The sequence below is a fragment of the Oncorhynchus gorbuscha genome, linkage group LG10 (genome assembly GCF_021184085.1).
Source record: "Oncorhynchus gorbuscha isolate QuinsamMale2020 ecotype Even-year linkage group LG10, OgorEven_v1.0, whole genome shotgun sequence".
In the NCBI taxonomy this organism is placed as follows: domain Eukaryota; kingdom Metazoa; phylum Chordata; class Actinopteri; order Salmoniformes; family Salmonidae; genus Oncorhynchus; species Oncorhynchus gorbuscha.
The window spans coordinates 95,712,794-95,738,138 of NC_060182.1; the positions used below are offsets into that span (position 1 = coordinate 95,712,794).

The 25,345-nt window shown below is 45.2% G+C and overlaps 1 protein-coding gene across 2 annotated transcripts in view; it reads left to right on the forward strand.

The window, feature by feature from the left end:
* Positions 1 to 467: 467 nt before the first annotated feature.
* The window catches only part of LOC124046800 (RNA-binding protein 25-like), a 58,385-nt gene continuing 33,507 nt past the window's right edge, over positions 468 to 25,345 (forward strand). The window contains exons 1-7 of one of the 2 annotated variants that reach the window (XM_046367556.1): positions 468 to 608; positions 992 to 1,107; positions 3,523 to 3,572; positions 4,048 to 4,224; positions 7,580 to 7,652; positions 20,343 to 20,503; positions 21,176 to 21,370. In XM_046367556.1, the coding sequence (XP_046223512.1) occupies positions 1,014 to 1,107; positions 3,523 to 3,572; positions 4,048 to 4,224; positions 7,580 to 7,652; positions 20,343 to 20,503; positions 21,176 to 21,370 (750 nt within the window). In that variant the 5' untranslated portion in view covers positions 468 to 608; positions 992 to 1,013. The remainder of the gene's footprint in view (positions 609 to 991; positions 1,108 to 3,522; positions 3,573 to 4,047; positions 4,225 to 7,579; positions 7,653 to 20,342; positions 20,504 to 21,175; positions 21,371 to 25,345) is intronic. The other variant, XM_046367557.1, reaches the window with a different exon arrangement.

Here is a 25,345-nt window from a genome sequence, read left to right on the forward strand (position 1 = left end):
ATAGACAGGAAACCGTGGTTGACAAATGTGTTGCTTAACCTGGATGTCTGCCTTCCATAATAGTTTAAAACACAGCCTATCAGATGTCAGCCTGCACCCCATGTTTACATGTAAGTGACCATAAACGACGTGCCTTACTAGTGGCAATTCTGCCTTCCCCTAAAAATAGTTTGGTAGGCTATAGGTATAGCCTAGGCTTCTTGAAATATTACTATATTATTTGAATAGAATAACATAGCCCCCCATAGGCAAGTACAGGCCTTGGCTTACAAATGTACATCCATGGGGGTTATAAATACAGTGGTTTGTGTCTGTTATTCTGTGTTGTGTTATCTGTTTGATAACTGTTTGAGCAAAAAAAAAACAAACAGGGTTATTTTGGTAAAGAATATACATATACATTTATGTCGACCTCAAGCGTTGAAAAATATTAACACACTTTTAAAAATAAAATAAAAACATATCCCATAATGCATTGCGAAAACAGTATTATTTTTTTTAGCGGCATAACGTAGCTAGCAAATTAGCTATCGAAGACAGATAAAATATTGTTCATTAAAGGTTATACAAGGTTACAGTGTGTGTGTGTGTACGTCGCCCGGTTTCAGGTATGTACATCCCACTCTTTTAGCAAAAGTTTATAAACGTTAGAATAGCTAGCAAGTTAGCAACATTTAGTTAGTTAGCTAGCTAGCTAGCTCTTTAGCTACATTGGTAGCTTCAGTAGCTTAACTAACGATGGCCAATAGGAAGTGTGTCATGGAAAGAGCTTATTCTATTAACTAGGCAGCCAGTTGGCCTACAACATTTAACTTCATTGGTGTAATTGTTTAATGTCAATTGTAGGTAATGTAGGCTAACCAAACACCCAGTTTAGCTGTTAACTAAGCTAGCCTAGCTAGCTATCTCCGCAGGCCAGAATGTATTCATGGGTTCCCCCATGCCATGGTAATCCTTGAACCTGTTCTTCCTTTTACATTTCATTTTCCAGGTCACTGCACCCACCTCCCAAGATGTCGTACCCCCCTCACCTGAACCGCCTCCCCCAGTTGCCCCCCGGGATTTGCCCTCCCCAATTCGCGGGGTTCCCCCAGGGAGTCCCAGCAGGTGAGAAACATTTTAGTCTGAGTGATCAAGCTGGAGGTAATCAGAGGCCTCTGCTACCAGAAACCTTTTATAATAATAATATATACCATTTAGCAGACGCTTTTATCCAAAGCGACTTACAGTCATGTGTGCATACATTCTATGTATGGGTGGTCCCGGGGATCTTTTCAGTTTTCTAATTATTTATTGCTATGTTGATTAAAGGCATCTCGCGTGCATTGATCTGATCTTCTGTTATATACTATTGCAATGCCTAAAGGCCAGATCAATGCCAGTGGTCTGGACAGACCATAATATTGTGACTATAATGATGAACACCAAGATTCCAAAGAAACCCCCAAGGATTTTGGTCAATATACATTTAAAAAAATAATGTTTTAATCATATGCAATTTCAAAATGATTTGGCTGTTGAACCCTGGGAGCTGATTTATCTAGAGGATGATTTATATCACACGACAGAATGTTTTGTTTATTTGCTCACTGTGGTAATGGACCATCATGCATCAGTAAGAAAAAGTACATCTCCATGGATTTAAAAAAAAACTTTATTTAACTAGGCAAGTCAGTTAAGAACAAATTCTTATTTCCAATGACGGCCTAGGAACGGTCAGAACCGACAGATTTGTACCCTGGGGATTTGAACTTGCAACCTTTCGGTTACTAGTACAATGCTCTTAACCACTAGGCTACCCTGCCGCCCCAATGAACCGATGAGGCGTTTTCTCAAAGACATTTGGCAAAAGACTTAGCAGCCAATTCAAAACTAAAAAGACAATTTATAGAATATTATGTAATTATGCAGTTAAATTAAATTTAAGGAGGGGGAAAAAAACGTTATTTTATAAAAATGCTTGTATTGATTGTAAAAAGGTATGAAATACAGTGAAGGGCATACTTGATACATCTATCTCATCATGCCCGTCTTGTGTGGAGGTTGACTGGAAAACTAATTTGCTGAGAGGTAATGTAAAGACCAATTATTGTCCAATGAATTGATGATCATATTATGAGCAATAAGATCTGCTCTTTTAGTCTGCAAACGGTGTCAGTGGAGGAGGTGTTAAACCTATTCAAGTCATTACCTGATGGTAAATCTACAGGTTATGATCTTATGGGACAATTATTTTACTTCGCTCTGTTGCTTCCCCAGATTGCAGCTCCACTGAAATTCCTATTTAATTGGTCACTGGAAAAGAGGCAATTTCCAAATGTTTGTCCAATCCCAAAAGACAGCAAAGAACTCATTACTCCTGCCAATGGTCGACCAATCAGTCTACGCCGTTCACTCAGTGAGATATTGGAGGGTATTGTGAGTAGGCAAATATGGGATTATATGGGGAAAAGAATGATCTGATCACAGCCAATCAGAATGCTTATCGCTATTAAAAACATTCCACTGCATTGGTTGACTTGCATGATCAAAAGGATAGCTAAATATTTTACCAGGAAAGATTCTTAAACAACACAGGCATTAATTGGGAGGTCAGGTGAATTACTGTTCTAAGGTCTGGGGAAAAATGCAACAGCAATAGGACATTAGGAGGTTGCAGGTTAGACAGAACAAAGCAGCACGGATTGTTTTAAGGTGGAGATATGGTTCTTCTGTTGCAGTCATGCACAATGCACCTGGGTGATGGGGGGGGGGTCATTGATAATTGGAAGGGGGAAAAAAAACATGCTTATTTTATTTCAGAACTCCATTCACAACAGTATTCCGTTGGTAAGAGACAGACATTCAGTCAATACTAGGAATAGATTATAGAATAGACACCAGCTATTTTTAATTGAACCTTTTTATTTAACGATTAAATTAATTAAATTAAATCAATTAAGAACAAATTCTTATTTACAATTACGGCGTACACCTTGGCCAAACCCGGGCGCCTCTGGGCCAATTGTGCACCGCCCCTACGGGATTCCCAATCAGGTCCGGATGTGATACAGTCTGGATGTTTGTGTTACCCAGCCAGGAAAGAGAAATAGACAAAATATCATTTAGATTCAAAAGAAATAAAGAAGTGTAATAATTTATCTGAGCAAACCAGAAACTTTTTCAATGTATAAAATGCACGTAATTCTTTAGAAGTATTTGTAAAATCAAAATCAAATACATGTTAAGGTTATGCAGGACTATGGTAGATGAATGAACCAATCTATCTAGTCATAATATTATGTCTGCCGTTTGTAACAGTGGGTTATATGTCAACATGTTATTTGTTGTTGTTGTTGTTGTTGTATTATACATTGTATTTGAATGTTTAACGACTCCCAAATGAGGACTAAAAGAGATCCTAATAAAATATAAAATAAAAAACACATCACTTTGGTGATGGTCAAGTGCAGTGGTGTATTTAGGGAGAGGACCAATGTCTTACTGCAGATTCGTCTGATGTGTCTCTGTGTCTTCTTCGAGGTACGCCCATGATTCCAGTCCACATGGGGATTATGACCTCTGCGCCCGCTGTAAGCCTCTACTGCTGCTGTTACACAAACAAATATACACGCACACGCGCACACACACACACACACACACACAAATAAACACACACACACAAATAAACACACACACACAAATAAACACACACACACAAATAAACACACACACACAAATACACACACACACACACACACACACACACACACACACACACACACACACACACACACACACACACACACACACACACACACACACACACACACACACACACACACACACACACACACACACACAAATAAACACAACTAAACACACACACACACAAATAAACACACACACACACACACACACAAATAAACACACACACACACACAAATAAACACACACACACACACACACAAATAAACACACACACACAAATAAACACACACACACAAATAAACACACAGACACAAAACTCCCCTCTCCTAATGTGTGTGTTGTATTATTGTATTGCAGGTCATGGTTCCTACCACAGTGTCTATGGTCCAGATGCCTCCTGGCCCTAGGAAGGATCTGAACCCAGTCCGAGTCAAGGAGAACCAGGAGGGGGGCAGTGGAGACCCCACCACCACAGTGTTTGTCGGGAACATCTCAGAGAAGGCTTCAGACATGCTGGTCAGACAGCTGTTAGCGGTGAGGAAACAGGGGATTTAACCTTCCGTTTGTGTTTTATTTGTGATCTGGGTTCTCTTGCCACTGCTTGGTTCTTGGTTTTCTAGGCCGGGTTACTGTAAAGCACTTTGTGACAACAGTTTATGTGAAAAAGGGCTTTTATAAAGTAGTGTTGTCCACAATACCAGTATTGCGATACGACAATACTCGGTTTTCCATGGCAAAAAAAATAAATCAAGAATGAAGCAGACTAATTTTGAGTGTACAATTTTCAATTACAGCCAATTTTTTGGAACTCAGTGCGGTTTCCTTAAATCAGTTTTGTGAAGTGTGAACACTCTAAAGGAACTCAGACCCTTCAAAAGAGCCCTTGAACCCGAACTGAGATCATCTTGAGAGGCGTTCTGAGTGCTTGAATTCCGCCATCCTGATAGTAGTTTTAGTTTTTATTTATTTATAATAACATTTTACCACCTTTTTCACCCCAATTTTGTTGTATCCAATTATTAGTAGCTACTATCTTGTCTCATCGCTACAACTCCCGTACGGGCTCGGGAGAGACTAAGGTTGAAAGTCATGCGTCCTCCGATACACAACCCAACCAAGCCGCACTGCTTCTTAACACAGTGCGCATCCAACCCCGGAAGCCAGCCGCACCAATGTGTCGGAGGAAACACCGTGCAACTGGCAACCTTGGTTAGCGCGCACTGCGCCCGGCCCGCCACAGGAGTCGCTGGTGCACTATGAGACAAGGACATCCCTACCGGCCAAACCCTCCCTAACCCGGACGACTCTAGGCCAATCGTGCGTCGCCCCACGGACCTCCCGGTCGCGGCCGGTTTCGACAGAGCCTGGGCGCAAACCCAGAGTCTCTGGTGGCACAGCTGGTGCTGCAGTACAGCACCCTTAACCACTGCGCCACCCGGGAGGCCTATGCTGTTTTTTGGGGAGGATATTGATTAAGCAATTGTCAACAGATACATTCCAAAAATATGTGTGGAGTTTTTGACACAATGTTGAGATGATTGGTTTGCATCAGATTTATTTGTTTGTAATATGTGATCAACAGGCTAAGAGATCTTCATCAGCTGTTTCAGCTGTCTATTCTGTTTTTGTAGTTTGGATAGTGTGAGAAGACCAATATATTTGGTGAGAATCACGACAGGGTACAAAATCAATGCTTGCTCTTAAAGGGACAGTAGCCTACATTTTGAGTGTACAATTTTCAATCACATCATTATTTAATCTACCTGTTTTATTCTGCTATTTATTCTGTTTCCAGTAATATTTACATGCTAATTATTATGATCTTCTGATTTATAATTATTATATGTCATCTTTATATTAGTTTCCAAAATGTAAGTTGGTTTATCTCGTTGTCTGATAACACGTTCTGATTTAATGGCTTGTGTAAAATCCCAGAGTGCATTGAGTGAATATTGGGAGGGAAAAAAATAAAACTTGGTTTCTTTGTAACCACAGCAATGTGAATGCAAAGACGACTCTCTCACAAAAAATAGGTGATGAACTGGCAAAATAGTTGAATCCTTATTCAAAGGCAGTGTGAATACAACGAGAACTGAGTTCTTTTCAAAGGCAGTGTGAATACAACGAGAACTGAGTTCTTTTCAAAGGCAGTGTGAATACAACGAGAACTGAGTTCTTTTCAAAGGCAGTGTGAATACAACGAGAACGGAGTTATTTCCAAAGGCAGTGTGAATACAACGAGAACTGAGTTCTTTTCAAAGGCAGTGTGAATACAACGAGAACTGAGTTCTTTTCAAAGGCAGTGTGAATACAACGAGAACGGAGTTATATTCAAAGGCAGTGTGAATACAACGAGAACTGAGTTCTTTTCAAAGGCAGTGTGAATACAACGAGAACTGAGTTCTTTTCAAAGGCAGTGTGAATACAACGAGAACGGAGTTATTTCCAAAGGCAGTGTGAATACAACGAGAACTGAGTTCTTTTCAAAGGCAGTGTGAATACAACGAGAACTGAGTTATTTTTTTACCCAGAGTTCACTTTTACAAGGACTGAGATCTGTTATTTTAAAGAGGACTAAACGCCCAACCTGATGTATGTAAAATATTGTGTGATATACAGTGCATTCGGGAATATTTTTTTTATTATTCTATTAATTATATAATATATTATAATAATATTATTATTCTATTAATTATATAATATATTATAATAATATTATTATTCTATTAATTATATAATATATTATAATAATATTATTTTTCTATTAATTATATAATATATTATAATAATATTATTATTCTATTAATTATATAATATATTATAATAATATTATTATTCTATTAATTATATAATATATTATAATAATATTATTATTCTATTAATTATATAATATATTATAATAATATTATTATTCTATTAATTATATATTATATTATAATAATATTATTATTCTATTAATTATATATTATATTATAATAATATTGTTATTCTATTAATTATATAATATATTATAATAATATTATTATTCTATTAATTATATAATATATTATAATAATATTATTATTCTATTAATTATATAATATATAATAATATTATTAGTCTATTAATTATATAATATATAATAATATTATTAGTCTATTAATTATATAATATATAATAATATTATTAGTCTATTAATTATATAATATATTATAATAATAATATTATTCTATTAATTATATAATATATTATAATAATATTATTAGTCTATTAATTATATAATATATTATAATAATATTCTATTAATTATATAATATATAATAATATTATTCTATTAATTATATAATATATTATATAATAATATTATTATTCTATTTATTATATAATATATTATAATATACTAATATTATTATTCTATTAGAATAAATTATTCTACAATGTAGAAAATAGTACAAAATAAAGAAAACCCTTTGAATGAGTGAGCAGGTGTCCAAACTTTTGATTGGTATTGTATGTAAATATGGTATTTCTGGGGGTTTTATTCATAAATTTCCAAAAATTTCTAAAAACCTGTTTTTCGCGTTGTACATTGATATAGAAACCAATTAATTAAATCCATTTTAGAATAAGGCAGTAACTCAACAAAATGTGGAAATAGTCAAGGGGTCTGAATACTTTCTGAAATGCTCTGGGAAGAAAAACAAATGTGCCTCAACAGAAGTGTGTTTGCTACATTGAGAGCATTCCTTGCCACGATTCTCGATTGTGTATCGTGATCCTGGTGTCGTAATAATCCTAATATAAAGTTTATAAACCAATTTGATGGAATGATATTGGATCACACTGACATTTTGGTCTTTAGTCTCAGATGAGTGATGTCCCTCTGCCTGTCTTTTCCACCATCCTGTAGAAATGTGGCCTGGTCCTGAGCTGGAAGAGGGTCCAAGGGGCTTCTGGGAAACTGCAAGGTAAAAACAAAACAGGTACAACACTTCTATTATACTTTCCCTCCTTTCCTTGTTATGTAGTTAACGCCGAGCCTGTGTAGTTACCGCCGAGCCTGTGTAGTTACCGCCGAGCCTGTGTAGTTAACGCCGAGCCTGTGTAGTTAACGCCGAGCCTGTGTAGTTACAGCAGAGCCTGTGTAGTTACAGCAGAGCCTGTGTAGTTAACGCCGAGCCTGTGTAGTTACAGCAGAGCCTGTGTAGTTACAGCAGAGCCTGTGTAGTTAACGCCGAGCCTGTGTAGTTAACGCCGAGCCTGTGTAGTTAACGCAGAGCCTGTGTTGTTACAGCAGAGCCTGTGTAGTTACAGCAGAGCCTGTGTAGTTACCGCCGAGCCTGTGTAGTTACCGCCGAGCCTGTGTAGTTACCGCCGAGCCTGTGTAGTTAACGCCGAGCCTGTGTAGTTAACGCCGAGCCTGTGTAGTTACAGCAGAGCCTGTGTAGTTACAGCCGAGCCTGTGTAGTTACAGCAGAGCCTGTGTAGTTAACGCCGAGCCTGTGTAGTTACCGCCGAGCCTGTGTAGTTACCGCCGAGCCTGTGTAGTTACAGCAGAGCCTGTGTAGTTACAGCAGAGCCTGTGTAGTTAACGCCGAGCCTGTGTAGTTAACGCCGAGCCTGTGTAGTTACCGCCGAGCCTGTGTAGTTACCGCCGAGCCTGTGTAGTTACCGCCGAGCCTGTGTAGTTACCGCCGAGCCTGTGTAGTTACCGCCGAGCCTGTGTAGTTACCGCCGAGCCTGTGTAGTTACCGCCGAGCCTGTGTAGTTACCGCCGAGCCTGTGTAGTTACCGCCGAGCCTGTGTAGTTACCGCCGAGCCTGTGTAGTTACCGCCGAGCTTGTGTAGTTAACGCCGAGCCTGTGTAGTTAACGCCGAGCCTGTGTAGTTAACGCCGAGCCTGTGTAGTTAACGCCGAGCCTGTGTAGTTAACGCCGAGCCTGTGTAGTTACAGCCGAGCCTGTGTAGTTACAGCCGAGCCTGTGTAGTTAACGCCGAGCCTGTGTAGTTAACGCCGAGCCTGTGTAGTTAACGCCGAGCCTGTGTAGTTAACGCCGAGCCTGTGTAGTTACAGCAGAGCCTGTGTAGTTAACGCCGAGCCTGTGTAGTTACGGCCGAGCCTGTGTAGTTACGGCCGAGCCTGTGTAGTTACCGCCGAGCCTGTGTAGTTACCGCCGAGCCTGTTATTTTTATTTCACCTTTATTTAACCAGGTAGGCCAGTTGAGAACACCTTTATTTAACCAGGTAGGCTAGTTGAGAACACCTTTATTTAACCAGGTAGGCTAGTTGAGAACACCTTTATTTAACCAGGTAGGCTAGTTGAGAACACCTTTATTTAACCAGGTAGGCTAGTTGAGAACACCTTTATTTAACCAGGTAGGCTAGTTGAGAACACCTTTATTTAACCAGGTAGGCTAGTTGAGAACACCTTTATTTAACCAGGTAGGCTAGTTGAGAACACCTTTATTTAACCAGGTAGGCTAGTTGAGAACACCTTTATTTAACCAGGTAGGCTAGTTGAGAACACCTTTATTTAACCAGGTAGGCTAGTTGAGAACACCTTTATTTAACCAGGTAGGCTAGTTGAGAACACCTTTATTTAACCAGGTAGGCTAGTTGAGAACACCTTCATTTAACCAGGTAGGCTAGTTGAGAACACCTTTATTTAACCAGGTAGGCTAGTTGAGAACACCTTTATTTAACCAGGTAGGCTAGTTGAGAACACCTTTATTTAACCAGGTAGGCTAGTTGAGAACACCTTTATTTAACCAGGTAGGCTAGTTGAGAACACCTTTATTTAACCAGGTAGGCTAGTTGAGAACACCTTTATTTAACCAGGTAGGCTAGTTGAGAACACCTTTATTTAACCAGGTAGGCTAGTTGAGAACACCTTTATTTAACCAGGTAGGCTAGTTGAGAACACCTTTATTTAACCAGGTAGGCTAGTTGAGAACACCTTTATTTAACCAGGTAGGCTAGTTGAGAACACCTTTATTTAACCAGGTAGGCTAGTTGAGAACACCTTTATTTAACCAGGTAGGCTAGTTGAGAACACCTTCATTTAACCAGGTAGGCTAGTTGAGAACACCTTCATTTAACCAGGTAGGCTAGTTGAGAACACCTTTATTTAACCAGGTAGGCTAGTTGAGAACACCTTTATTTAACCAGGTAGGCTAGTTGAGAACACCTTTATTTAACCAGGTAGGCTAGTTGAGAACACCTTTATTTAACCAGGTAGGCTAGTTGAGAACACCTTTATTTAACCAGGTAGGCTAGTTGAGAACACCTTTATGTAACCAGGTAGGCTAGTTGAGAACACCTTTATTTAACCAGGTAGGCTAGTTGAGAACACCTTTATTTAACCAGGTAGGCTAGTTGAGAACACCTTTATTTAACCAGGTAGGCTAGTTGAGAACACCTTTATTTAACCAGGTAGGCTAGTTGAGAACACCTTTATTTAACCAGGTAGGCTAGTTGAGAACACCTTTATGTAACCAGGTAGGCTAGTTGAGAACACCTTTATTTAACCAGGTAGGCTAGTTGAGAACACCTTTATTTAACCAGGTAGGCTAGTTGAGAACACCTTTATTTAACCAGGTAGGCTAGTTGAGAACACCTTTATTTAACCAGGTAGGCTAGTTGAGAACACCTTCATTTAACCAGGTAGGCCAGTTGAGAACACCTTTATTTAACGAGGTAGGCCAGTTGAGAACACCTTTATTTAACCAGGTAGGCCAGTTGAGTTCTCAAGTTCTCATTTACAACTGCGACCTGGCCAAGATAAAGCAAAGCAGTTCAACACAAACAACAACAACAGAGTTACACATGGAGTAAAACAAACATACAGTCAATAATACAGTAGAAAAAGTCTATACACAATGTGTGCAAATGAGGTGAAGATAAAGGAGGTGACTGTATAAAACTCTCTCTCTCCCAGTGACTGTATAAAACTCTCTCTCTCTCTCTCTCTCTCTCCCAGTGACTGTATAAAACTCTCTCTCTCCCAGTGACTGTATAAAACTCTCTCTCTCTCCCAGTGACTGTGTAAAACTCTCTCTCTCTCTCTCCCAGTGACTGTAAAACTCTCTCTCTCTCTCTCTCTCTCTCTCTCTCTCTCTCTCTCTCTCTCTCTCTCTCTCTCTCTCTCTCTCTCTCTCTCTCTCTCTCTCTCTCTCTCTCTCTCTCTCTCTCTCTCTCTCTCTCTCTCTCTCTCTCTCTCTCTCTCTCTCTCTCTCTCTCTCTCTCTCTCTCTCTCTCTCTCTCTCTCTCTCTCTCTCTCTCCCAGTGACTGTATAAATCTCTCTCTCTCTCTCTCTCCCAGTGACTGTATAAATCTCTCTCTCTCTCTCTCTCTCCCAGTGACTGTATAAATCTCTCTCTCTCTCTCTCTCTCTCTCCCAGTGACTGTATAAATCTCTCTCTCTCTCTCCCAGTGACTGTATAAATCTCTCTCTCTCTCTCCCAGTGACTGTATAAAACTCTCTCTCTCTCTCTCTCTCTCTCCCAGTGACTGTATAAATCTCTCTCTCTCTCTCTCTCTCTCCTCTCTCTCTCTCTCTCTCCCAGTGACTGTATAAATCTCTCTCTCTCTCTCTCCCCAGTGACTGTATAAATCTCTCTCTCTCTCTCTCTCCCCAGTGACTGTATAAATCTCTCTCTCTCTCTCTCTCTCTCCCAGTGACTGTATAAATCTCTCTCTCTCTCTCCCAGTGACTGTATAAATCTCTCTCTCTCTCTCCCAGTGACTGTATAAAACTCTCTCTCTCTCTCTCTCCCAGTGACTGTATAAATCTCTCTCTCTCTCTCTCTCTCTCTCTCTCTCTCTCTCTCTCTCTCTCTCTCTCTCTCTCTCTCTCCCAGTGACTGTATAAAACTCTAGTGACTGTGTAAAACTCCTCTCCCTCCCAGTGACTGTGTAAAACTCTCTCCCTCCCAGTGACTGTGTAAATCTCTCTCTCTCTCTCTCTCTCTCTCTCTCTCTCTCTCTCTCTCTCTCTCTCTCTCTCTCTCTCTTTCTCTCCCAGTGACTGTGTAAAACTCTCTCTCTCTCAGTGACTGTGTAAAACTCTCTCTCTCTCCCAGTGACTGTGTAAAACTCTCTCTCTCTCCCAGTGACTGTGTAAAACTCTCTCTCTCTCCCAGTGACTGTGTAAAACTCTCTCACTCTCCCAGTGACTGTGTAAAACTCTCTCTCTCTCCCAGTGACTGTGTAAAACTCTCTCTCTCCCAGTGACTGTGTAAAACTCTCTCTCTCTCCCTTTCTCTCTCCCAGTGACTGTGTAAAACTCTCTCTCTCCCAGTGACTGTGTAAAACTCTCTCTCTCCCAGTGACTGTATAAAACTCTCTCTCTCTCCCAGTGACTGTATAAAACTCTCTCTCTCTCCCGGTGACTGTGTAAAACTCTCTCTCTCTCTCTCTCTCTCTCTCTCTCTCTCTCTCTCTCTCTCTCTCTCTCTCTCTCTCTCAGTGACTGTATAAAACTCTCTCTCTCTCCCAGTGACTGTATAAAACTCTCTCTCTCTCCCAGTGACTGTATAAAACTCTCTCTCTCTCTCCCAGTGACTGTGTAAAACTCTCTCTCTCTCTCCCAGTGACTGTGTAAAACTCTCTCTCTCTCTCCCAGTGACTGTGTAAAACTCTCTCTCTCTCTCCCAGTGACTGTGTAAAACTCTCTCTCTCTCTCCCAGTGACTGTGTAAAACTCTCTCTCTCTCTCCCAGTGACTGTGTAAAACTCTCTCTCTCTCCCAGTGACTGTATAAACTCTCTCTCTCTCTCTCTCTCTCTCTCTCTCTCTCTCCCAGTGACTGTATAAAACTCTCTCTCTCTCTCTCCCAGTGACTGTGTAAAACTCTCTCTCCCAGTGACTGTATAAAACTCTCTCTCTCTCTCTCTCTCCCAGTGACTGTATAAAACTCTCTCTCTCTCTCTCCCAGTGACTGTATAAAACTCTCTCTCTCTCCCAGTGACTGTGTAAAACTCTCTCTCTCTCTCTCCCAGTGACTGTAAAACTCTCCCTCTCTCTCTCTTTCTCTCTCTCTCTCTCTCTCTCTCTCTCTCTCTCTCTCTCTCTCTCTCTCTCTCTCTCTCTCTCTCTCTCTCTCTCTCTCTCTCCCAGTGACTGTATAAATCTCTCTCTCTCTCTCTCCCAGTGACTGTATAAATCTCTCTCTCTCTCTCTCCCAGTGACTGTATAAATCTCTCTCTCTCTCTCTCCCAGTGACTGTATAAATCTCTCTCTCTCTCTCTCCCAGTGACTGTATAAATCTCTCTCTCTCTCTCCCAGTGACTGTATAAATCTCTCTCTCTCCCAGTGACTGTATAAATCTCTCTCTCTCCCAGTGACTGTATAAATCTCTCTCTCTCTCCCAGTGACTGTATAAATCTCTCTCTCTCTCTCCCAGTGACTGTATAAATCTCTCTCTCTCTCTCCCAGTGACTGTATAAAACTCTCTCTCTCTCTCTCTCTCTCACTCTCTCTCTCTCTCTCTCTCTCTCTCTCTCTCTCTCTCTCTCTCTCTCTCTCTCTCTCTCTCTCTCTCTCTCTCTCCCAGTGACTGTATAAAACTCGCTCTCTCTCCCAGTGACTGTATAAAACTCTCTCTCTCTCCCAGTGACTGTGTAAAACTCTATCTCTCCCTCCCAGTGACTGTGTAAAACTCTCTCCCTCCCAGTGACTGTGTAAATCTCTCTCTCTCTCTCTCTCTCTGACTGTATAAATCTCTCTCTCTCTCTCTCTCTCTCTCTCTCAGTGACTGTGTAAAACTCTCTCTCTCTCCCAGTGACTGTATAAAACTCTCTCTCTCTCCCAGTGACTGTATAAAACTCTCTCTCTCTCCCGTGACTGTGTAAAACTCTCTCTCTCTCTCTCTCTCTCTCTCTGACTGTATAAATCTCTCTCTCTCTCTCTCCTCTCTCTCTCTCTCTCTCTCTCTCCCCCAGTGACTGTATAAAACTCTCTCTCTCCCAGTGACTGTATAAAACTCTCTCTCTCTCCCCAGTGACTGTGTAAAACTCTCTCTCTCTCTCCCAGTGACTGTGTAAAACTCTCTCTCTCTCTCCCAGTGACTGTATAAATCTCTCTCTCTCTCTCTCCCAGTGACTGTATAAATCTCTCTCTCTCTCTCTCCCAGTGACTGTATAAATCTCTCTCTCTCTCTCTCCCAGTGACTGTAAAACTCTCCCTCTCTCTCTCTTTCTCTCTCTCTCTCTCTCTCTCTCTCTCTCTCTCTCTCTCTCTCTCTCTCTCTCTCTCTCTCTCTCTCTCTCTCTCTCTCTCTCTCTCTCTCTCTCTCTCTCTCTCTCTCTCCTCCCAGTGACTGTATAAATCTCTCTCTCTCTCCCAGTGACTGTATAAATCTCTCTCTCTCTCTCCCAGTGACTGTATAAATCTCTCTCTCTCTCTCCCAGTGACTGTATAAATCTCTCTCTCTCTCTCCCCAGTGACTGTATAAATCTCTCTCTCTCTCTCCCAGTGACTGTATAAATCTCTCTCTCTCCCAGTGACTGTATAAATCTCTCTCTCTCTCCCAGTGACTGTATAAATCTCTCTCTCTCTCTCCCAGTGACTGTATAAATCTCTCTCTCTCTCTCCCAGTGACTGTATAAATCTCTCTCTCTCTCTCCCAGTGACTGTATAAAACTCTCTCTCTCTCTCTCTCTCTCTCTCTCTCTCTCTCTCTCTCTCTCTCTCTCTCTCTCTCTCTCTCTCTCTCTCTCTCTCTCCCAGTGACTGTATAAAACTCTCTCTCTCTCCCAGTGACTGTGTAAAACTCTATCTCTCCCTCCCAGTGACTGTGTAAAACTCTCTCCCTCCCAGTGACTGTGTAAATCTCTCCCAGTGACTGTCTCTCTCTCTCTCTCTCTCCCAGTGACTGTGTAAAACTCTCTCTCTCCCCAGTGACTGTGTAAAACTCTATCTCTCCCTCCCAGTGACTGTGTAAAACTCTCTCCCTCCCAGTGACTGTGTAAATCTCTCTCTCTCTCTCTCTCTCTCTCTCTCTCTCTCTCTCTCTCTCTCTCTCTCTCTCTCTCTCTCAGTGACTGTGTAAAACTCTCTCTCTCTCCCAGTGACTGTATAAAACTCTCTCTCTCTCCCAGTGACTGTATAAAACTCTCTCTCTCTCCCGGTGACTGTGTAAAACTCTCTCTCTCTCTCTCTCTCTCTCTCTCTCTCTCTCTCTCTCTCTCTCTCTCTCTCTCTCTCTCTCTCTCTCTCTCTCTCTCTCCCAGTGACTGTATAAAACTCTCTCTCTCTCCCAGTGACTGTATAAAACTCTCTCTCTCTCTCCCAGTGACTGTGTAAAACTCTCTCTCTCTCTCCCAGTGACTGTGTAAAACTCTCTCTCTCTCTCCCAGTGACTGTGTAAATCTCTCTCTCTCTCCCAGTGACTGTATAAATCTCTCTCTCTCTCTCCCCAGTGACTGTATAAAAGTGACTCTCTCTCTCTCCCAGTGACTGTATAAACTCTCTCTCTCTCTCTCTCTCTCTCTCTCTCTCTCTCTCTCTCTCTCTCTCTCTCTCTCTCTCTCTCTCTCTCTCTCTCTCCCAGTGACTGTATAAATCTCTCTCTCTCTCCCCCAGTGACTGTATAAATCTCTCTCTCTCTCTCTCCCAGTGACTGTATAAATCTCTCTCTCTCTCCAGTGACTGTATAAATCTCTCTCTCCCAGTGACTGTATAAATCTCTCTCTCCCTCCCAGTGACTGTATAAAACTCTCTCTCTCTCTCCCAGTGACTGTATAAATCTCTCTCTCCCAGTGACTGTATAAAACTCTCTCTCTCTCCCAGTGACTGTATAAATCTCTCTCTCTCTCCCAGTGACTGTATAAATCTCTCTCTCTCCCCAGTGACTGTATAAAACTCTCTCTCTCTCTCCCAGTGACTGTATAAAACTCTCTCTCTCTCTCTCTCTTCTCTCTCTCTCTCTCTCTCTCTCTCTCTCTCTCTCTCTCTCTCTCTCTCTCTCTCTCTCTCTCTCTCCCAGTGACTGTATAAAACTCTCTCTCTCCCAGTGACTGTATAAAACTCTCTCTCTCTCCCAGTGACTGTGTAAATCTCTCTCCCTCCCAGTGACTGTGTAAAACTCTCCCCTCCCAGTGACTGTATAAATCTCTCTCTCTCTCTCTCCCAGTGACTGTGTAAAACTCTCTCTCTCTCCCAGTGACTGTATAAAACTCTCTCTCTCCCAGTGACTGTATAAAACTCTCTCTCTCTCCCGTGACTGTAAAACTCTCTCTCTCTCTCTCCCAGTGACTGTATAAAACTCTCTCTCTCTCCCCAGTGACTGTATAAAACTCTCTCTCTCTCCCCAGTGACTGTAAAACTCTCTCTCTCTCCCCAGTGACTGTGTAAAACTCTCTCTCTCTCTCTCAGTGACTCTCTCTCTCTCTCTCTCTCTCCTCTCTCTCTCTCTCTCTCTCTCTCTCTCTCTCTCTCTCTCTCTCCCAGTGACTGTATAAATCTCTCTCTCTCTCTCCCAGTGACTGTATAAATCTCTCTCTCTCTCTCTCTCCCCAGTGACTGTATAAATCTCTCTCTCTCTCTCCAGTGACTGTATAAATCTCTCTCTCTCTCTCTCTCTCTCTCCCAGTGACTGTAAAATCTCTCTCTCTCTCCCAGTGACTGTATAAAACTCTCTCTCTCTCCCAGTGACTGTATAAAACTCTCTCTCTCTCCCAGTGACTGTATAAAACTCTCTCTCTCTCCCAGTGACTGTGTAAAACTCTATCTCTCCCTCCCAGTCCCAGTGACTGTGTAAAACTCTCTCTCCCAGTGACTGTCTAAATCTCTCTCTCTCTCTCTCTCTCTCTCTCTCTCTCTCTCTCTCTCTCTCTCTCTCTCTCTCCCAGTGACTGTGTAAAACTCTCTCTCTCTCAGTGACTGTGTAAAACTCTCTCTCTCCCCAGTGACTGTGTAAAACTCTCTCTCTCTCCCAGTGACTGTGTAAAACTCTCTCTCTCTCCCAGTGACTGTGTAAAACTCTCTCACTCTCCCAGTGACTGTGTAAAACTCTCTCTCTCTCCCAGTGACTGTGTAAAACTCTCTCTCTCCCAGTGACTGTGTAAAACTCTCTCTCTCCCCTTTCTCTCTCCCAGTGACTGTGTAAAACTCTCTCTCTCCCAGTGACTGTGTAAAACTCTCTCTCTCCCAGTGACTGTATAAAACTCTCTCTCTCTCCCCAGTGACTGTATAAAACTCTCTCTCTCTCCCGGTGACTGTGTAAAACTCTCTCTCTCTCCCTTTCTCTCTCCTCTCTCTCTCTCTCTCTCTCTCTCTCTCTCTCTCTCTCTCTCTCTCTCTCCCAGTGACTGTATAAAACTCTCTCTCTCTCCCAGTGACTGTATAAAACTCTCTCTCTCCCCAGTGACTGTGTAAAACTCTCTCTCTCTCTCCCAGTGACTGTGTAAAACTCCAGTGACTGTGTAAAACTCTCTCTCTCTCCCAGTGACTGTGTAAAACTCTCTCTCTCTCTCCCAGTGACTGTGTAAAACTCTCTCTCTCTCCCAGTGACTGTGTAAAACTCTCTCTCTCTCCCAGTGACTGTATAAACTCTCTCTCTCTCTCTCTCTCTCTCTCTCTCTCTCTCTCTCCCAGTGACTGTATAAAACTCTCTCTCTCTCCCCCCAGTGACTGTGTAAAACTCCAGTGACTGTATAAAACTCTCTCTCTCTCTCTCTCCAGTGACTGTATAAAACTCTCTCTCTCTCTCCCAGTGACTGTATAAAACTCTCTCTCTCTCTCCCCAGTGACTGTGTAAAACTCTCTCTCTCTCTCCCAGTGACTGTGTAAAACTCTCTCTCTCTCCCAGTGACTGTGTAAAACTCTCTCTCTCTCCCAGTGACTGTGTAAAACTCTCTCTCTCCCCAGTGACTGTATAAACTCTCTCTCTGACTCTCTCTCTCTCTCTCTCCCAGTGACTGTCTAAAACTCTCTCTCTCTCCCAGTGACTGTATAAAACTCTCTCTCTCTCTCCCCAGTGACTGTATAAAACTCTCTCTCTCTCTCCCAGTGACTGTATAAAACTCTCTCTCTCTCTCTCCCAGTGACTGTATAAATCTCTCTCTCTCCAGTGACTGTGTAAAACTCTCTCTCCCAGTGACTGTATAAAACTCTCTCTCTCTCCCAGTGACTCCTCTCTCCCAGTGACTGTATAAAACTCTCTCTCTCTCTCTCCCAGTGACTGTATAAAACTCTCTCTCCCCCAGTGACTGTATAAAACTCTCTCTCTCTCTCCCAGTGACTGTATAAACTCTCCTCTCTCTCTCTCTCTCTCTCTCTCTCTCTCTCTCTCTCTCTCTCTCTCTCTCTCTCCCAGTGACTGTATAAATCTCTCTCTCTCTCCTCCCAGTGACTGTATAAATCTCTCTCTCTCTCTCCCCAGTGACTGTATAAATCTCTCTCTCTCTCTCTCCCAGTGACTGTAAAATCTCTCTCTCTCTCCCCAGTGACTGTATAAATCTCTCTCTCTCTCTCCCCAGTGACTGTATAAATCTCTCTCTCTCTCTCCCAGTGACTGTATAAATCTCTCTCTCTCTGACTGTATAAATCTCTCTCTCTCTCCCAGTGACTGTATAAATCTCTCTCTCTCTCTCCCAGTGACTGTATAAATCTCTCTCTCTCTCTCTCTCTCTCTCCCCAGTGACTGTATAAAACTCTTTCTCTCTCTCTCTCTCTCTCTCTCTCTCTCTCTCTCTCTCCCAGTGACTGTATAAAACTCTCTCTCTCTCCCAGTGACTGTATAAAACTCTCTCTCTCTCCCAGTGACTGTATAAAACTCGCTCTCTCTCCCAGTGACTGTATAAAACTCTCTCTCTCTCCCAGTGACTGTGTAAAACTCTATCTCTCCCTCCCAGTGACTGTGTAAAACTCTCTCCCTCCCAGTGACTGTGTAAATCTCTCTCTCTCTCTCTCTCTCTCTCTCTCTCTCTCTCTCTCTCTCTCTCTCTCTCAGTGACTGTGTAAAACTCTCTCTCTCTCCCAGTGACTGTGTAAAACTCTCTCTCTCTCTCAGTGACTGTGTAAAACTCTCTCTCTCTCCCAGTGACTGTGTAAAACTCTCTCTCTCTCCCAGTGACTGTGTAAAACTCTCTCTCTCTCCCAGTGACTGTGTAAAACTCTCTCACTCTCCCAGTGACTGTGTAAAACTCTCTCTCTCTCCCAGTGACTGTGTAAAACTCTCTCTCTCCCAGTGACTGTGTAAAACTCTCTCTCTCTCCCTTTCTCTCTCCCAGTGACTGTGTAAAACTCTCTCTCTCCCAGTGACTGTATAAAACTCTCTCTCTCTCCCAGTGACTGTATAAAACTCTCTCTCTCTCCCGGTGACTGTATAAAACTCTCTCTCTCTCCCGGTGACTGTGTAAAACTCTCTCTCTCTCTCTCTCTCTCTCTCTCTCTCTCTCTCTCTCTCTCTCTCTCTCCCCAGTGACTGTATAAAACTCTCTCTCTCTCTCCCAGTGACTGTGTAAAACTCTCTCTCTCTCTCCCAGTGACTGTGTAAAACTCTCTCTCTCTCTCCCAGTGACTGTGTAAAACTCTCTCTCTCTCTCCCAGTGACTGTGTAAAACTCTCTCTCTCTCCCAGTGACTGTATAAACTCTCTCTCTCTCTCTCTCTCTCTCTCTCTCTCTCTCTCTCTCTCTCTCTCTCTCTCTCTCTCTCTCTCTCTCTCTCTCTCCTCTCTCTCTCTCTCTCTCTCTCTCTCTCTCTCTCTCTCTCTCTCTCTCTCTCCCCAGTGACTGTATAAAACTCTCTCTCTCTCTCTCCCCCAGTGACTGTATAAAACTCTCTCTCTCTCTCTCCCAGTGACTGTATAAAACTCTCTCTCTCTCTCTCTCCCAGTGACTGTATAAAACTCTCTCTCTCTCTCTCTCCCAGTGACTGTATAAAACTCTCTCTCTCTCTCTCTCTCTCCCAGTGACTGTATAAAACTCTCTCTCTCCCAGTGACTGTATAAAACTCTCTCTCCCAGTGACTGTATAAAACTCTCTCTCCCAGTGACTGTATAAAACTCTCTCTCTCTCCCGGTGACTGTATAAAACTCTCTCTCTCTCCCGGTGACTGTATAAAACTCTCTCTCTCTCCCGGTGACTGTGTAAACTCTCTCTCTCTCTCTCTCTCTCTCTCTCTCCCAGTGACTGTATAAAACTCTCTCTCTCTCTCCCAGTGACTGTATAAAACTCTCTCTCTCTCTCCCAGTGACTGTATAAAACTCTCTCTCTCTCTCCCAGTGACTGTATAAAACTCTCTCTCTCTCTCCCAGTGACTGTGTAAAACTCTCTCTCTCCCAGTGACTGTGTAAAACTCTCTCTCTCTCTCCCAGTGACTGTGTAAAACTCTCTCTCTCTCTCCCAGTGACTGTGTAAAACTCTCTCTCTCTCCCAGTGACTGTATAAACTCTCTCTCTCTCTCTCTCTCTCTCTCTCTCTCTCTCTCTCTCTCTCTCTCTCTCTCTCTCTCTCTCTCTCTCTCCCAGTGACTGTATAAAACTCTCTCTCTCTCTCTCTCCCAGTGACTGTATAAAACTCTCTCTCTCTCTCTCTCCCAGTGACTGTATAAAACTCTCTCTCTCTCTCTCTCCCAGTGACTGTATAAAACTCTCTCTCTCTCTCTCTCTCCCAGTGACTGTAAAACTCTCTCTCTCCCAGTGACTGTATAAAACTCTCTCTCTGTAGCATTTGGTTTCTGTGAGTACAAGGAGCCAGAGTCCACCCTGCGTTCCCTTCGTCTGCTACATGAGCTGTTGCTGGGAGACAAGAAGCTCCTGGTGAAGGTGGATGCTAAGACCAAGGCCCAGCTTGAAGAATGGAAGGCTAGGAAGAGGAACGCCAACGGGGTGAACACACACACACACACACACACACACACACACACACACACACACACACACACACACACACACACACACACACACACACACACACACACACACACACACACACACACACACACTGTCTACCATGAGAGGGTAATGGAGGAGAGCAGACTGGGTTCAGAAAATATAAGTTGCATCTCTCTCCTAGCAGTGAGCATTTCATTGCCAACATTTAGTCTCTCGCGTCTTTTATGGGGTCCGGGACGATACCGGTATCACGATACAACACAAAGCAGATGTTAAACTTCTTTATGAAAACAGCTCTAATGTTGGAAACAAACAAACATTATTACTCTACATTACTACTACATTAAAGTATCTAGAGTCCCAAAATAATTTTCTAAGCAAAAGCACACTCAATATTTTACATTTTTTTTAAATATATATTTTTTTATAGCAGCGTAGAGTTTGGTCTGCTTTGTGTTTTTATATTTGTCATGTAAAACAAAATATTGCGTAGTGGTATCGTCCCGGTCTTCGTCTTCGTCATCGTCAGGGCAGAGCATTGGTTTGGTTTTAACATGGCTTCTGTGTGGTACAACATGAACATTCCTCTTTCTCTGTACTTTTTGTTTTATTTTATAAAGGAATTTCTCTTGGTTTTCTCGCCTCTCTCTTTTTTACGTCTCATAGGGAGCCAAGTCTGAGGACGGGCCCAAGGAAGAAGAGGATGAGGAAGAGGTTCTTGATGAAGACACAAAGCGTCGTGACCAGATAGTGAAAGGGGCGATCGAGGGGTTGATCCGGGAGTACGGCAGTGAGCTCAACGCACCTTCTCAGGACGGAGACAACCAGCCCCGCAAGAAGAAGAGAGAGAAGAAAGAGGAGGTAGTAGCTTCCGTTCCACTGAACAGAGGAGATAGTAGAGTCCGTTCAGAGGAGAGAGGAGGAAGTAGCGTCCGCTCCACTGGACAGAGGAGGTAGTAGCGTCCGTTCCCCTGGAGAGAGGAGGTAGTAGAGGAGGTAGTAGCGTCCGTTCCCCTGGAGAGAGGAGGAAGTAGCGTCCGTTCCCCTGGAGAGAGGAGGTAGTAGCGTCCCTTCCACTGAACAGAGGAGGTAGTAGCGTCCGTTCCCTGGACAGAGGAGGTAGTAGCGTCCGTTCCGCTGGACAGAGGAGGTAGTAGCGTCCGTTCCGCTGGACAGAGGAGGTAGTAGCGTCCGTTCCACTGGACAGAGGAGGTAGTAGCGTCCGTTCCCCTGGACAGAGGAGGTAGTAGTCCGTTCCGCTGGACAGAGGAGGTAGTAGCGTCCGTTCCGCTGGACAGAGGAGGTAGGCGTCCGTTCCGCTGGACAGAGGAGGTAGTAGCGTCCGTTCCACTGGACAGAGGAGGTAGTAGCGTCCGTTCCGCTGGACAGAGGAGGTAGTAGCGTCCGTTCCGCTGGACAGAGGAGGTAGTAGCGTCCGTTCCGCTGGACAGAGGAGGTAGTAGCGTCCGTTCCGCTGGACAGAGGAGGTAGTAGCGTCCGTTCCGCTGGACAGAGGAGGTAGTAGCGTCCGTTCCGCTGGAGAGGAGGTAGTAGCGTCCGTTCCGCTGGACAGAGGAGGTAGTAGAGAGGAGGGAGGTAGTAGCGTCCGTTCCGCTGGACAGAGGAGGTAGTAGCGTCCGTTCCGCTGGAGAGAGGAGGTAGTAGCGTCCGTTCCACTGGAGAGAGGAGGTAGTAGCGTCCGTTCCCTGGAGAGAGGAGGTAGTAGCGTCCGTTCCCTGGACAGAGGAGGTAGTAGAGGTAGTAGCTGGAGAGAGGAGGTAGTAGCGTCCGTTCCCCTGAACAGAGAGGTAGTTCAGAGGAGGTAGTAGCCTCCGTTCCCCTGGAGAGAGGAGGTAGTAGCCTCCGTTCCCCTGGAGAGAGGAGGTAGTAGCGTCCGTTCCCCTGGAGAGAGGAGGTAGTAGCCTCCGTTCCCCTGGAGAGAGGAGGTAGTAGCCTCCGTTCCCCTGGAGAGAGGAGGTAGTAGTCCGTTCCCCTGGAGAGAGGAGGTAGTAGCCTCCGTTCCCCTGGAGAGAGGAGGTAGTAGCCTCCGTTCCCCTGGAGAGAGGAGGTAGTAGCCTCCGTTCCCTGGAGAGAGGAGGTAGTAGCCTCCGTTCCCTGGAGAGAGGAGGTAGTAGCCTCCGTTCCCTGGAGAGAGGAGGTAGTAGCCTCCGTTCCCCTGGAGAGAGGAGGTAGTAGCCTCCGTTCCCCTGGAGAGGAGGTAGTAGCCTCCGTTCCCTGGAGAGAGGAGGTAGTAGCCTCCGTTCCCCTGGAGAGAGGAGGTAGTAGCCTCCGTTCCCCTGGAGAGAGGAGGTAGTAGCCTCCGTTCCCCTGGAGAGAGGAGGTAGTAGCCTCCGTTCCCTGGAGAGAGGAGGTAGTAGCCTCCGTTCCCCTGGAGAGAGGAGGTAGTAGCCTCCGTTCCCTGGAGAGAGGAGGTAGTAGCCTCCGTTCCCCTGGAGAGAGGAGGTAGTAGCCTCCGTTCCCCTGGAGAGAGGAGGTAGTAGCCTCCGTTCCCCTGGAGAGAGGAGGTAGTAGCCTCCGTTCCCCTGGAGAGAGGAGGTAGTAGCCTCCGTTCCCCTGGACAGAGGAGGTAGTAGCCTCCGTTCCCCTGGACAGAGGAGGTAGTAGCCTCCGTTCCCCTGGACAGAGGAGGTAGTAGCGTCCGTTCCCCTGGACAGAGGAGGTAGTAGCGTCCGTTCCCCTGGACAGAGGAGGTAGTAGCGTCCGTTCCCCTGGACAGAGGAGGTAGTAGCGTCCGTTCCCTGGACAGAGGAGGTAGTAGCGTCCGTTCCCTGGACAGAGGAGGTAGTAGCGTCCGTTCCCCTGGACAGAGGAGGTAGTAGCGTCCGTTCCCCTGGACAGAGGAGGTAGTAGCGTCCGTTCCCCTGGACAGAGGAGGTAGTAGCGTCCGTTCCCCTGGACAGAGGAGGTAGTAGCGTCCGTTCCCCTGGACAGAGGAGGTAGTAGCGTCCGTTCCCCTGGACAGAGGAGGTAGTAGCGTCCGTTCCCCTGGAGAGAGGAGGTAGTAGCGTCCGTTCCCTGGACAGAGGAGGTAGTAGCGTCCGTTCCCTGGACAGAGGAGGTAGTAGCGTCCGTTCCCTGGACAGAGGAGGTAGTAGCGTCCGTTCCCCTGGACAGAGGAGGTAGTAGCGTCCGTTCCCTGGAGAGAGGAGGTTCGTCCGTTCCGCTGGAGAGAGGAGGTAGTAGCGTCCGTTCCGCTGGAGAGAGGAGGTAGTAGCGTCCGTTCCGCTGGAGAGAGGAGGTAGTAGCGTCCGTTCCGCTGGAGAGAGGAGGTAGTAGCGTCCGTTCCCCTGGAGAGAGGAGGTAGTAGCCTCCGTTCCCCTGGAGAGAGGAGGTAGTAGCCTCCGTTCCCCTGGAGAGAGGAGGTAGTAGCCTCCGTTCCCCTGGAGAGAGGAGGTAGTAGCCTCCGTTCCCCTGGAGAGAGGAGGTAGTAGCCTCCGTTCCCCTGGAGAGAGGAGGTAGTAGCCTCCGTTCCCCTGGAGAGAGGAGGTAGTAGCCTCCGTTCCCCTGGAGAGAGGAGGTAGTAGCCTCCGTTCCCCTGGAGAGAGAGGTAGTAGCCTCCGTTCCCTGGAGAGAGGAGGTAGTAGCCTCCGTTCCCCTGGAGAGAGGAGGTAGTAGCCTCCGTTCCCCTGGAGAGAGGAGGTAGTAGCCTCCGTTCCCCTGGAGAGAGGAGGTAGTAGCCTCCGTTCCCCTGGACAGAGGAGGTAGTAGAGGAGGTAGTAGCCTCCGTTCCCCTGGAGAGAGGAGGTAGTAGCCTCCGTTCCCCTGGAGAGAGGAGGTAGTAGCCTCCGTTCCCCTGGACAGAGGAGGTAGTAGAGGAGGTAGTAGCGTCCGTTCCGCTGGAGAGAGGAGGTAGTAGCGTCCGTTCCGCTGGAGAGAGGAGGTAGTAGCGTCCGTTCCGCTGGACAGAGGAGGTAGTAGCGTCCGTTCCGCTGGACAGAGGAGGTAGTAGCGTCCGTTCCGCTGGACAGAGGAGGTAGTAGCGTCCGTTCCGCTGGACAGAGGAGGTAGTAGCGTCCGTTCCGCTGGACAGAGGAGGTAGTAGCGTCCGTTCCGCTGGACAGAGGAGGTAGTAGCGTCCGTTCCGCTGGACAGAGGAGGTAGTAGCGTCCGTTCCGCTGGACAGAGGAGGTAGTAGCGTCCGTTCCGCTGGACAGAGGAGGTAGTAGCGTCCGTTCCGCTGGACAGAGGAGGTAGTAGCGTCCGTTCCGCTGGACAGAGGAGGTAGCGTCCGTTCCGCTGGACAGAGGAGGTAGCGTCCCGTTCCGCTGGACAGAGGAGGTAGTAGCGTCCGTTCCGCTGGACAGAGGAGGTAGTAGCGTCCGTTCCGCTGGACAGAGGAGGTAGTAGCGTCCGTTCCGCTGGACAGAGGAGGTAGTAGCGTCCGTTCCGCTGGACAGAGGAGGTAGTAGCGTCCGTTCCGCTGGACAGAGGAGGTAGTAGCGTCCGTTCCGCTGGACAGAGGAGGTAGTAGCGTCCGTTCCGCTGGACAGAGGAGGTAGTAGCGTCCGTTCCGCTGGACAGAGGAGGTAGTAGCGTCCGTTCCGCTGGACAGAGGAGGTAGTAGCGTCCGTTCCGCTGGACAGAGGAGGTAGTAGCGTCCGTTCCGCTGGACAGAGGAGGTAGTAGCGTCCGTTCCGCTGGACAGAGGAGGTAGTAGCGTCCGTTCCGCTGGACAGAGGAGGTAGTAGCGTCCGTTCCGCTGGACAGAGGAGGTAGTAGCGTCCGTTCCGCTGGACAGAGGAGGTAGGCGTCCGTGGACCGTTCCGCTGGACAGAGGAGGTAGTAGCGTCCGTTCCGCTGGACAGAGGAGGTAGT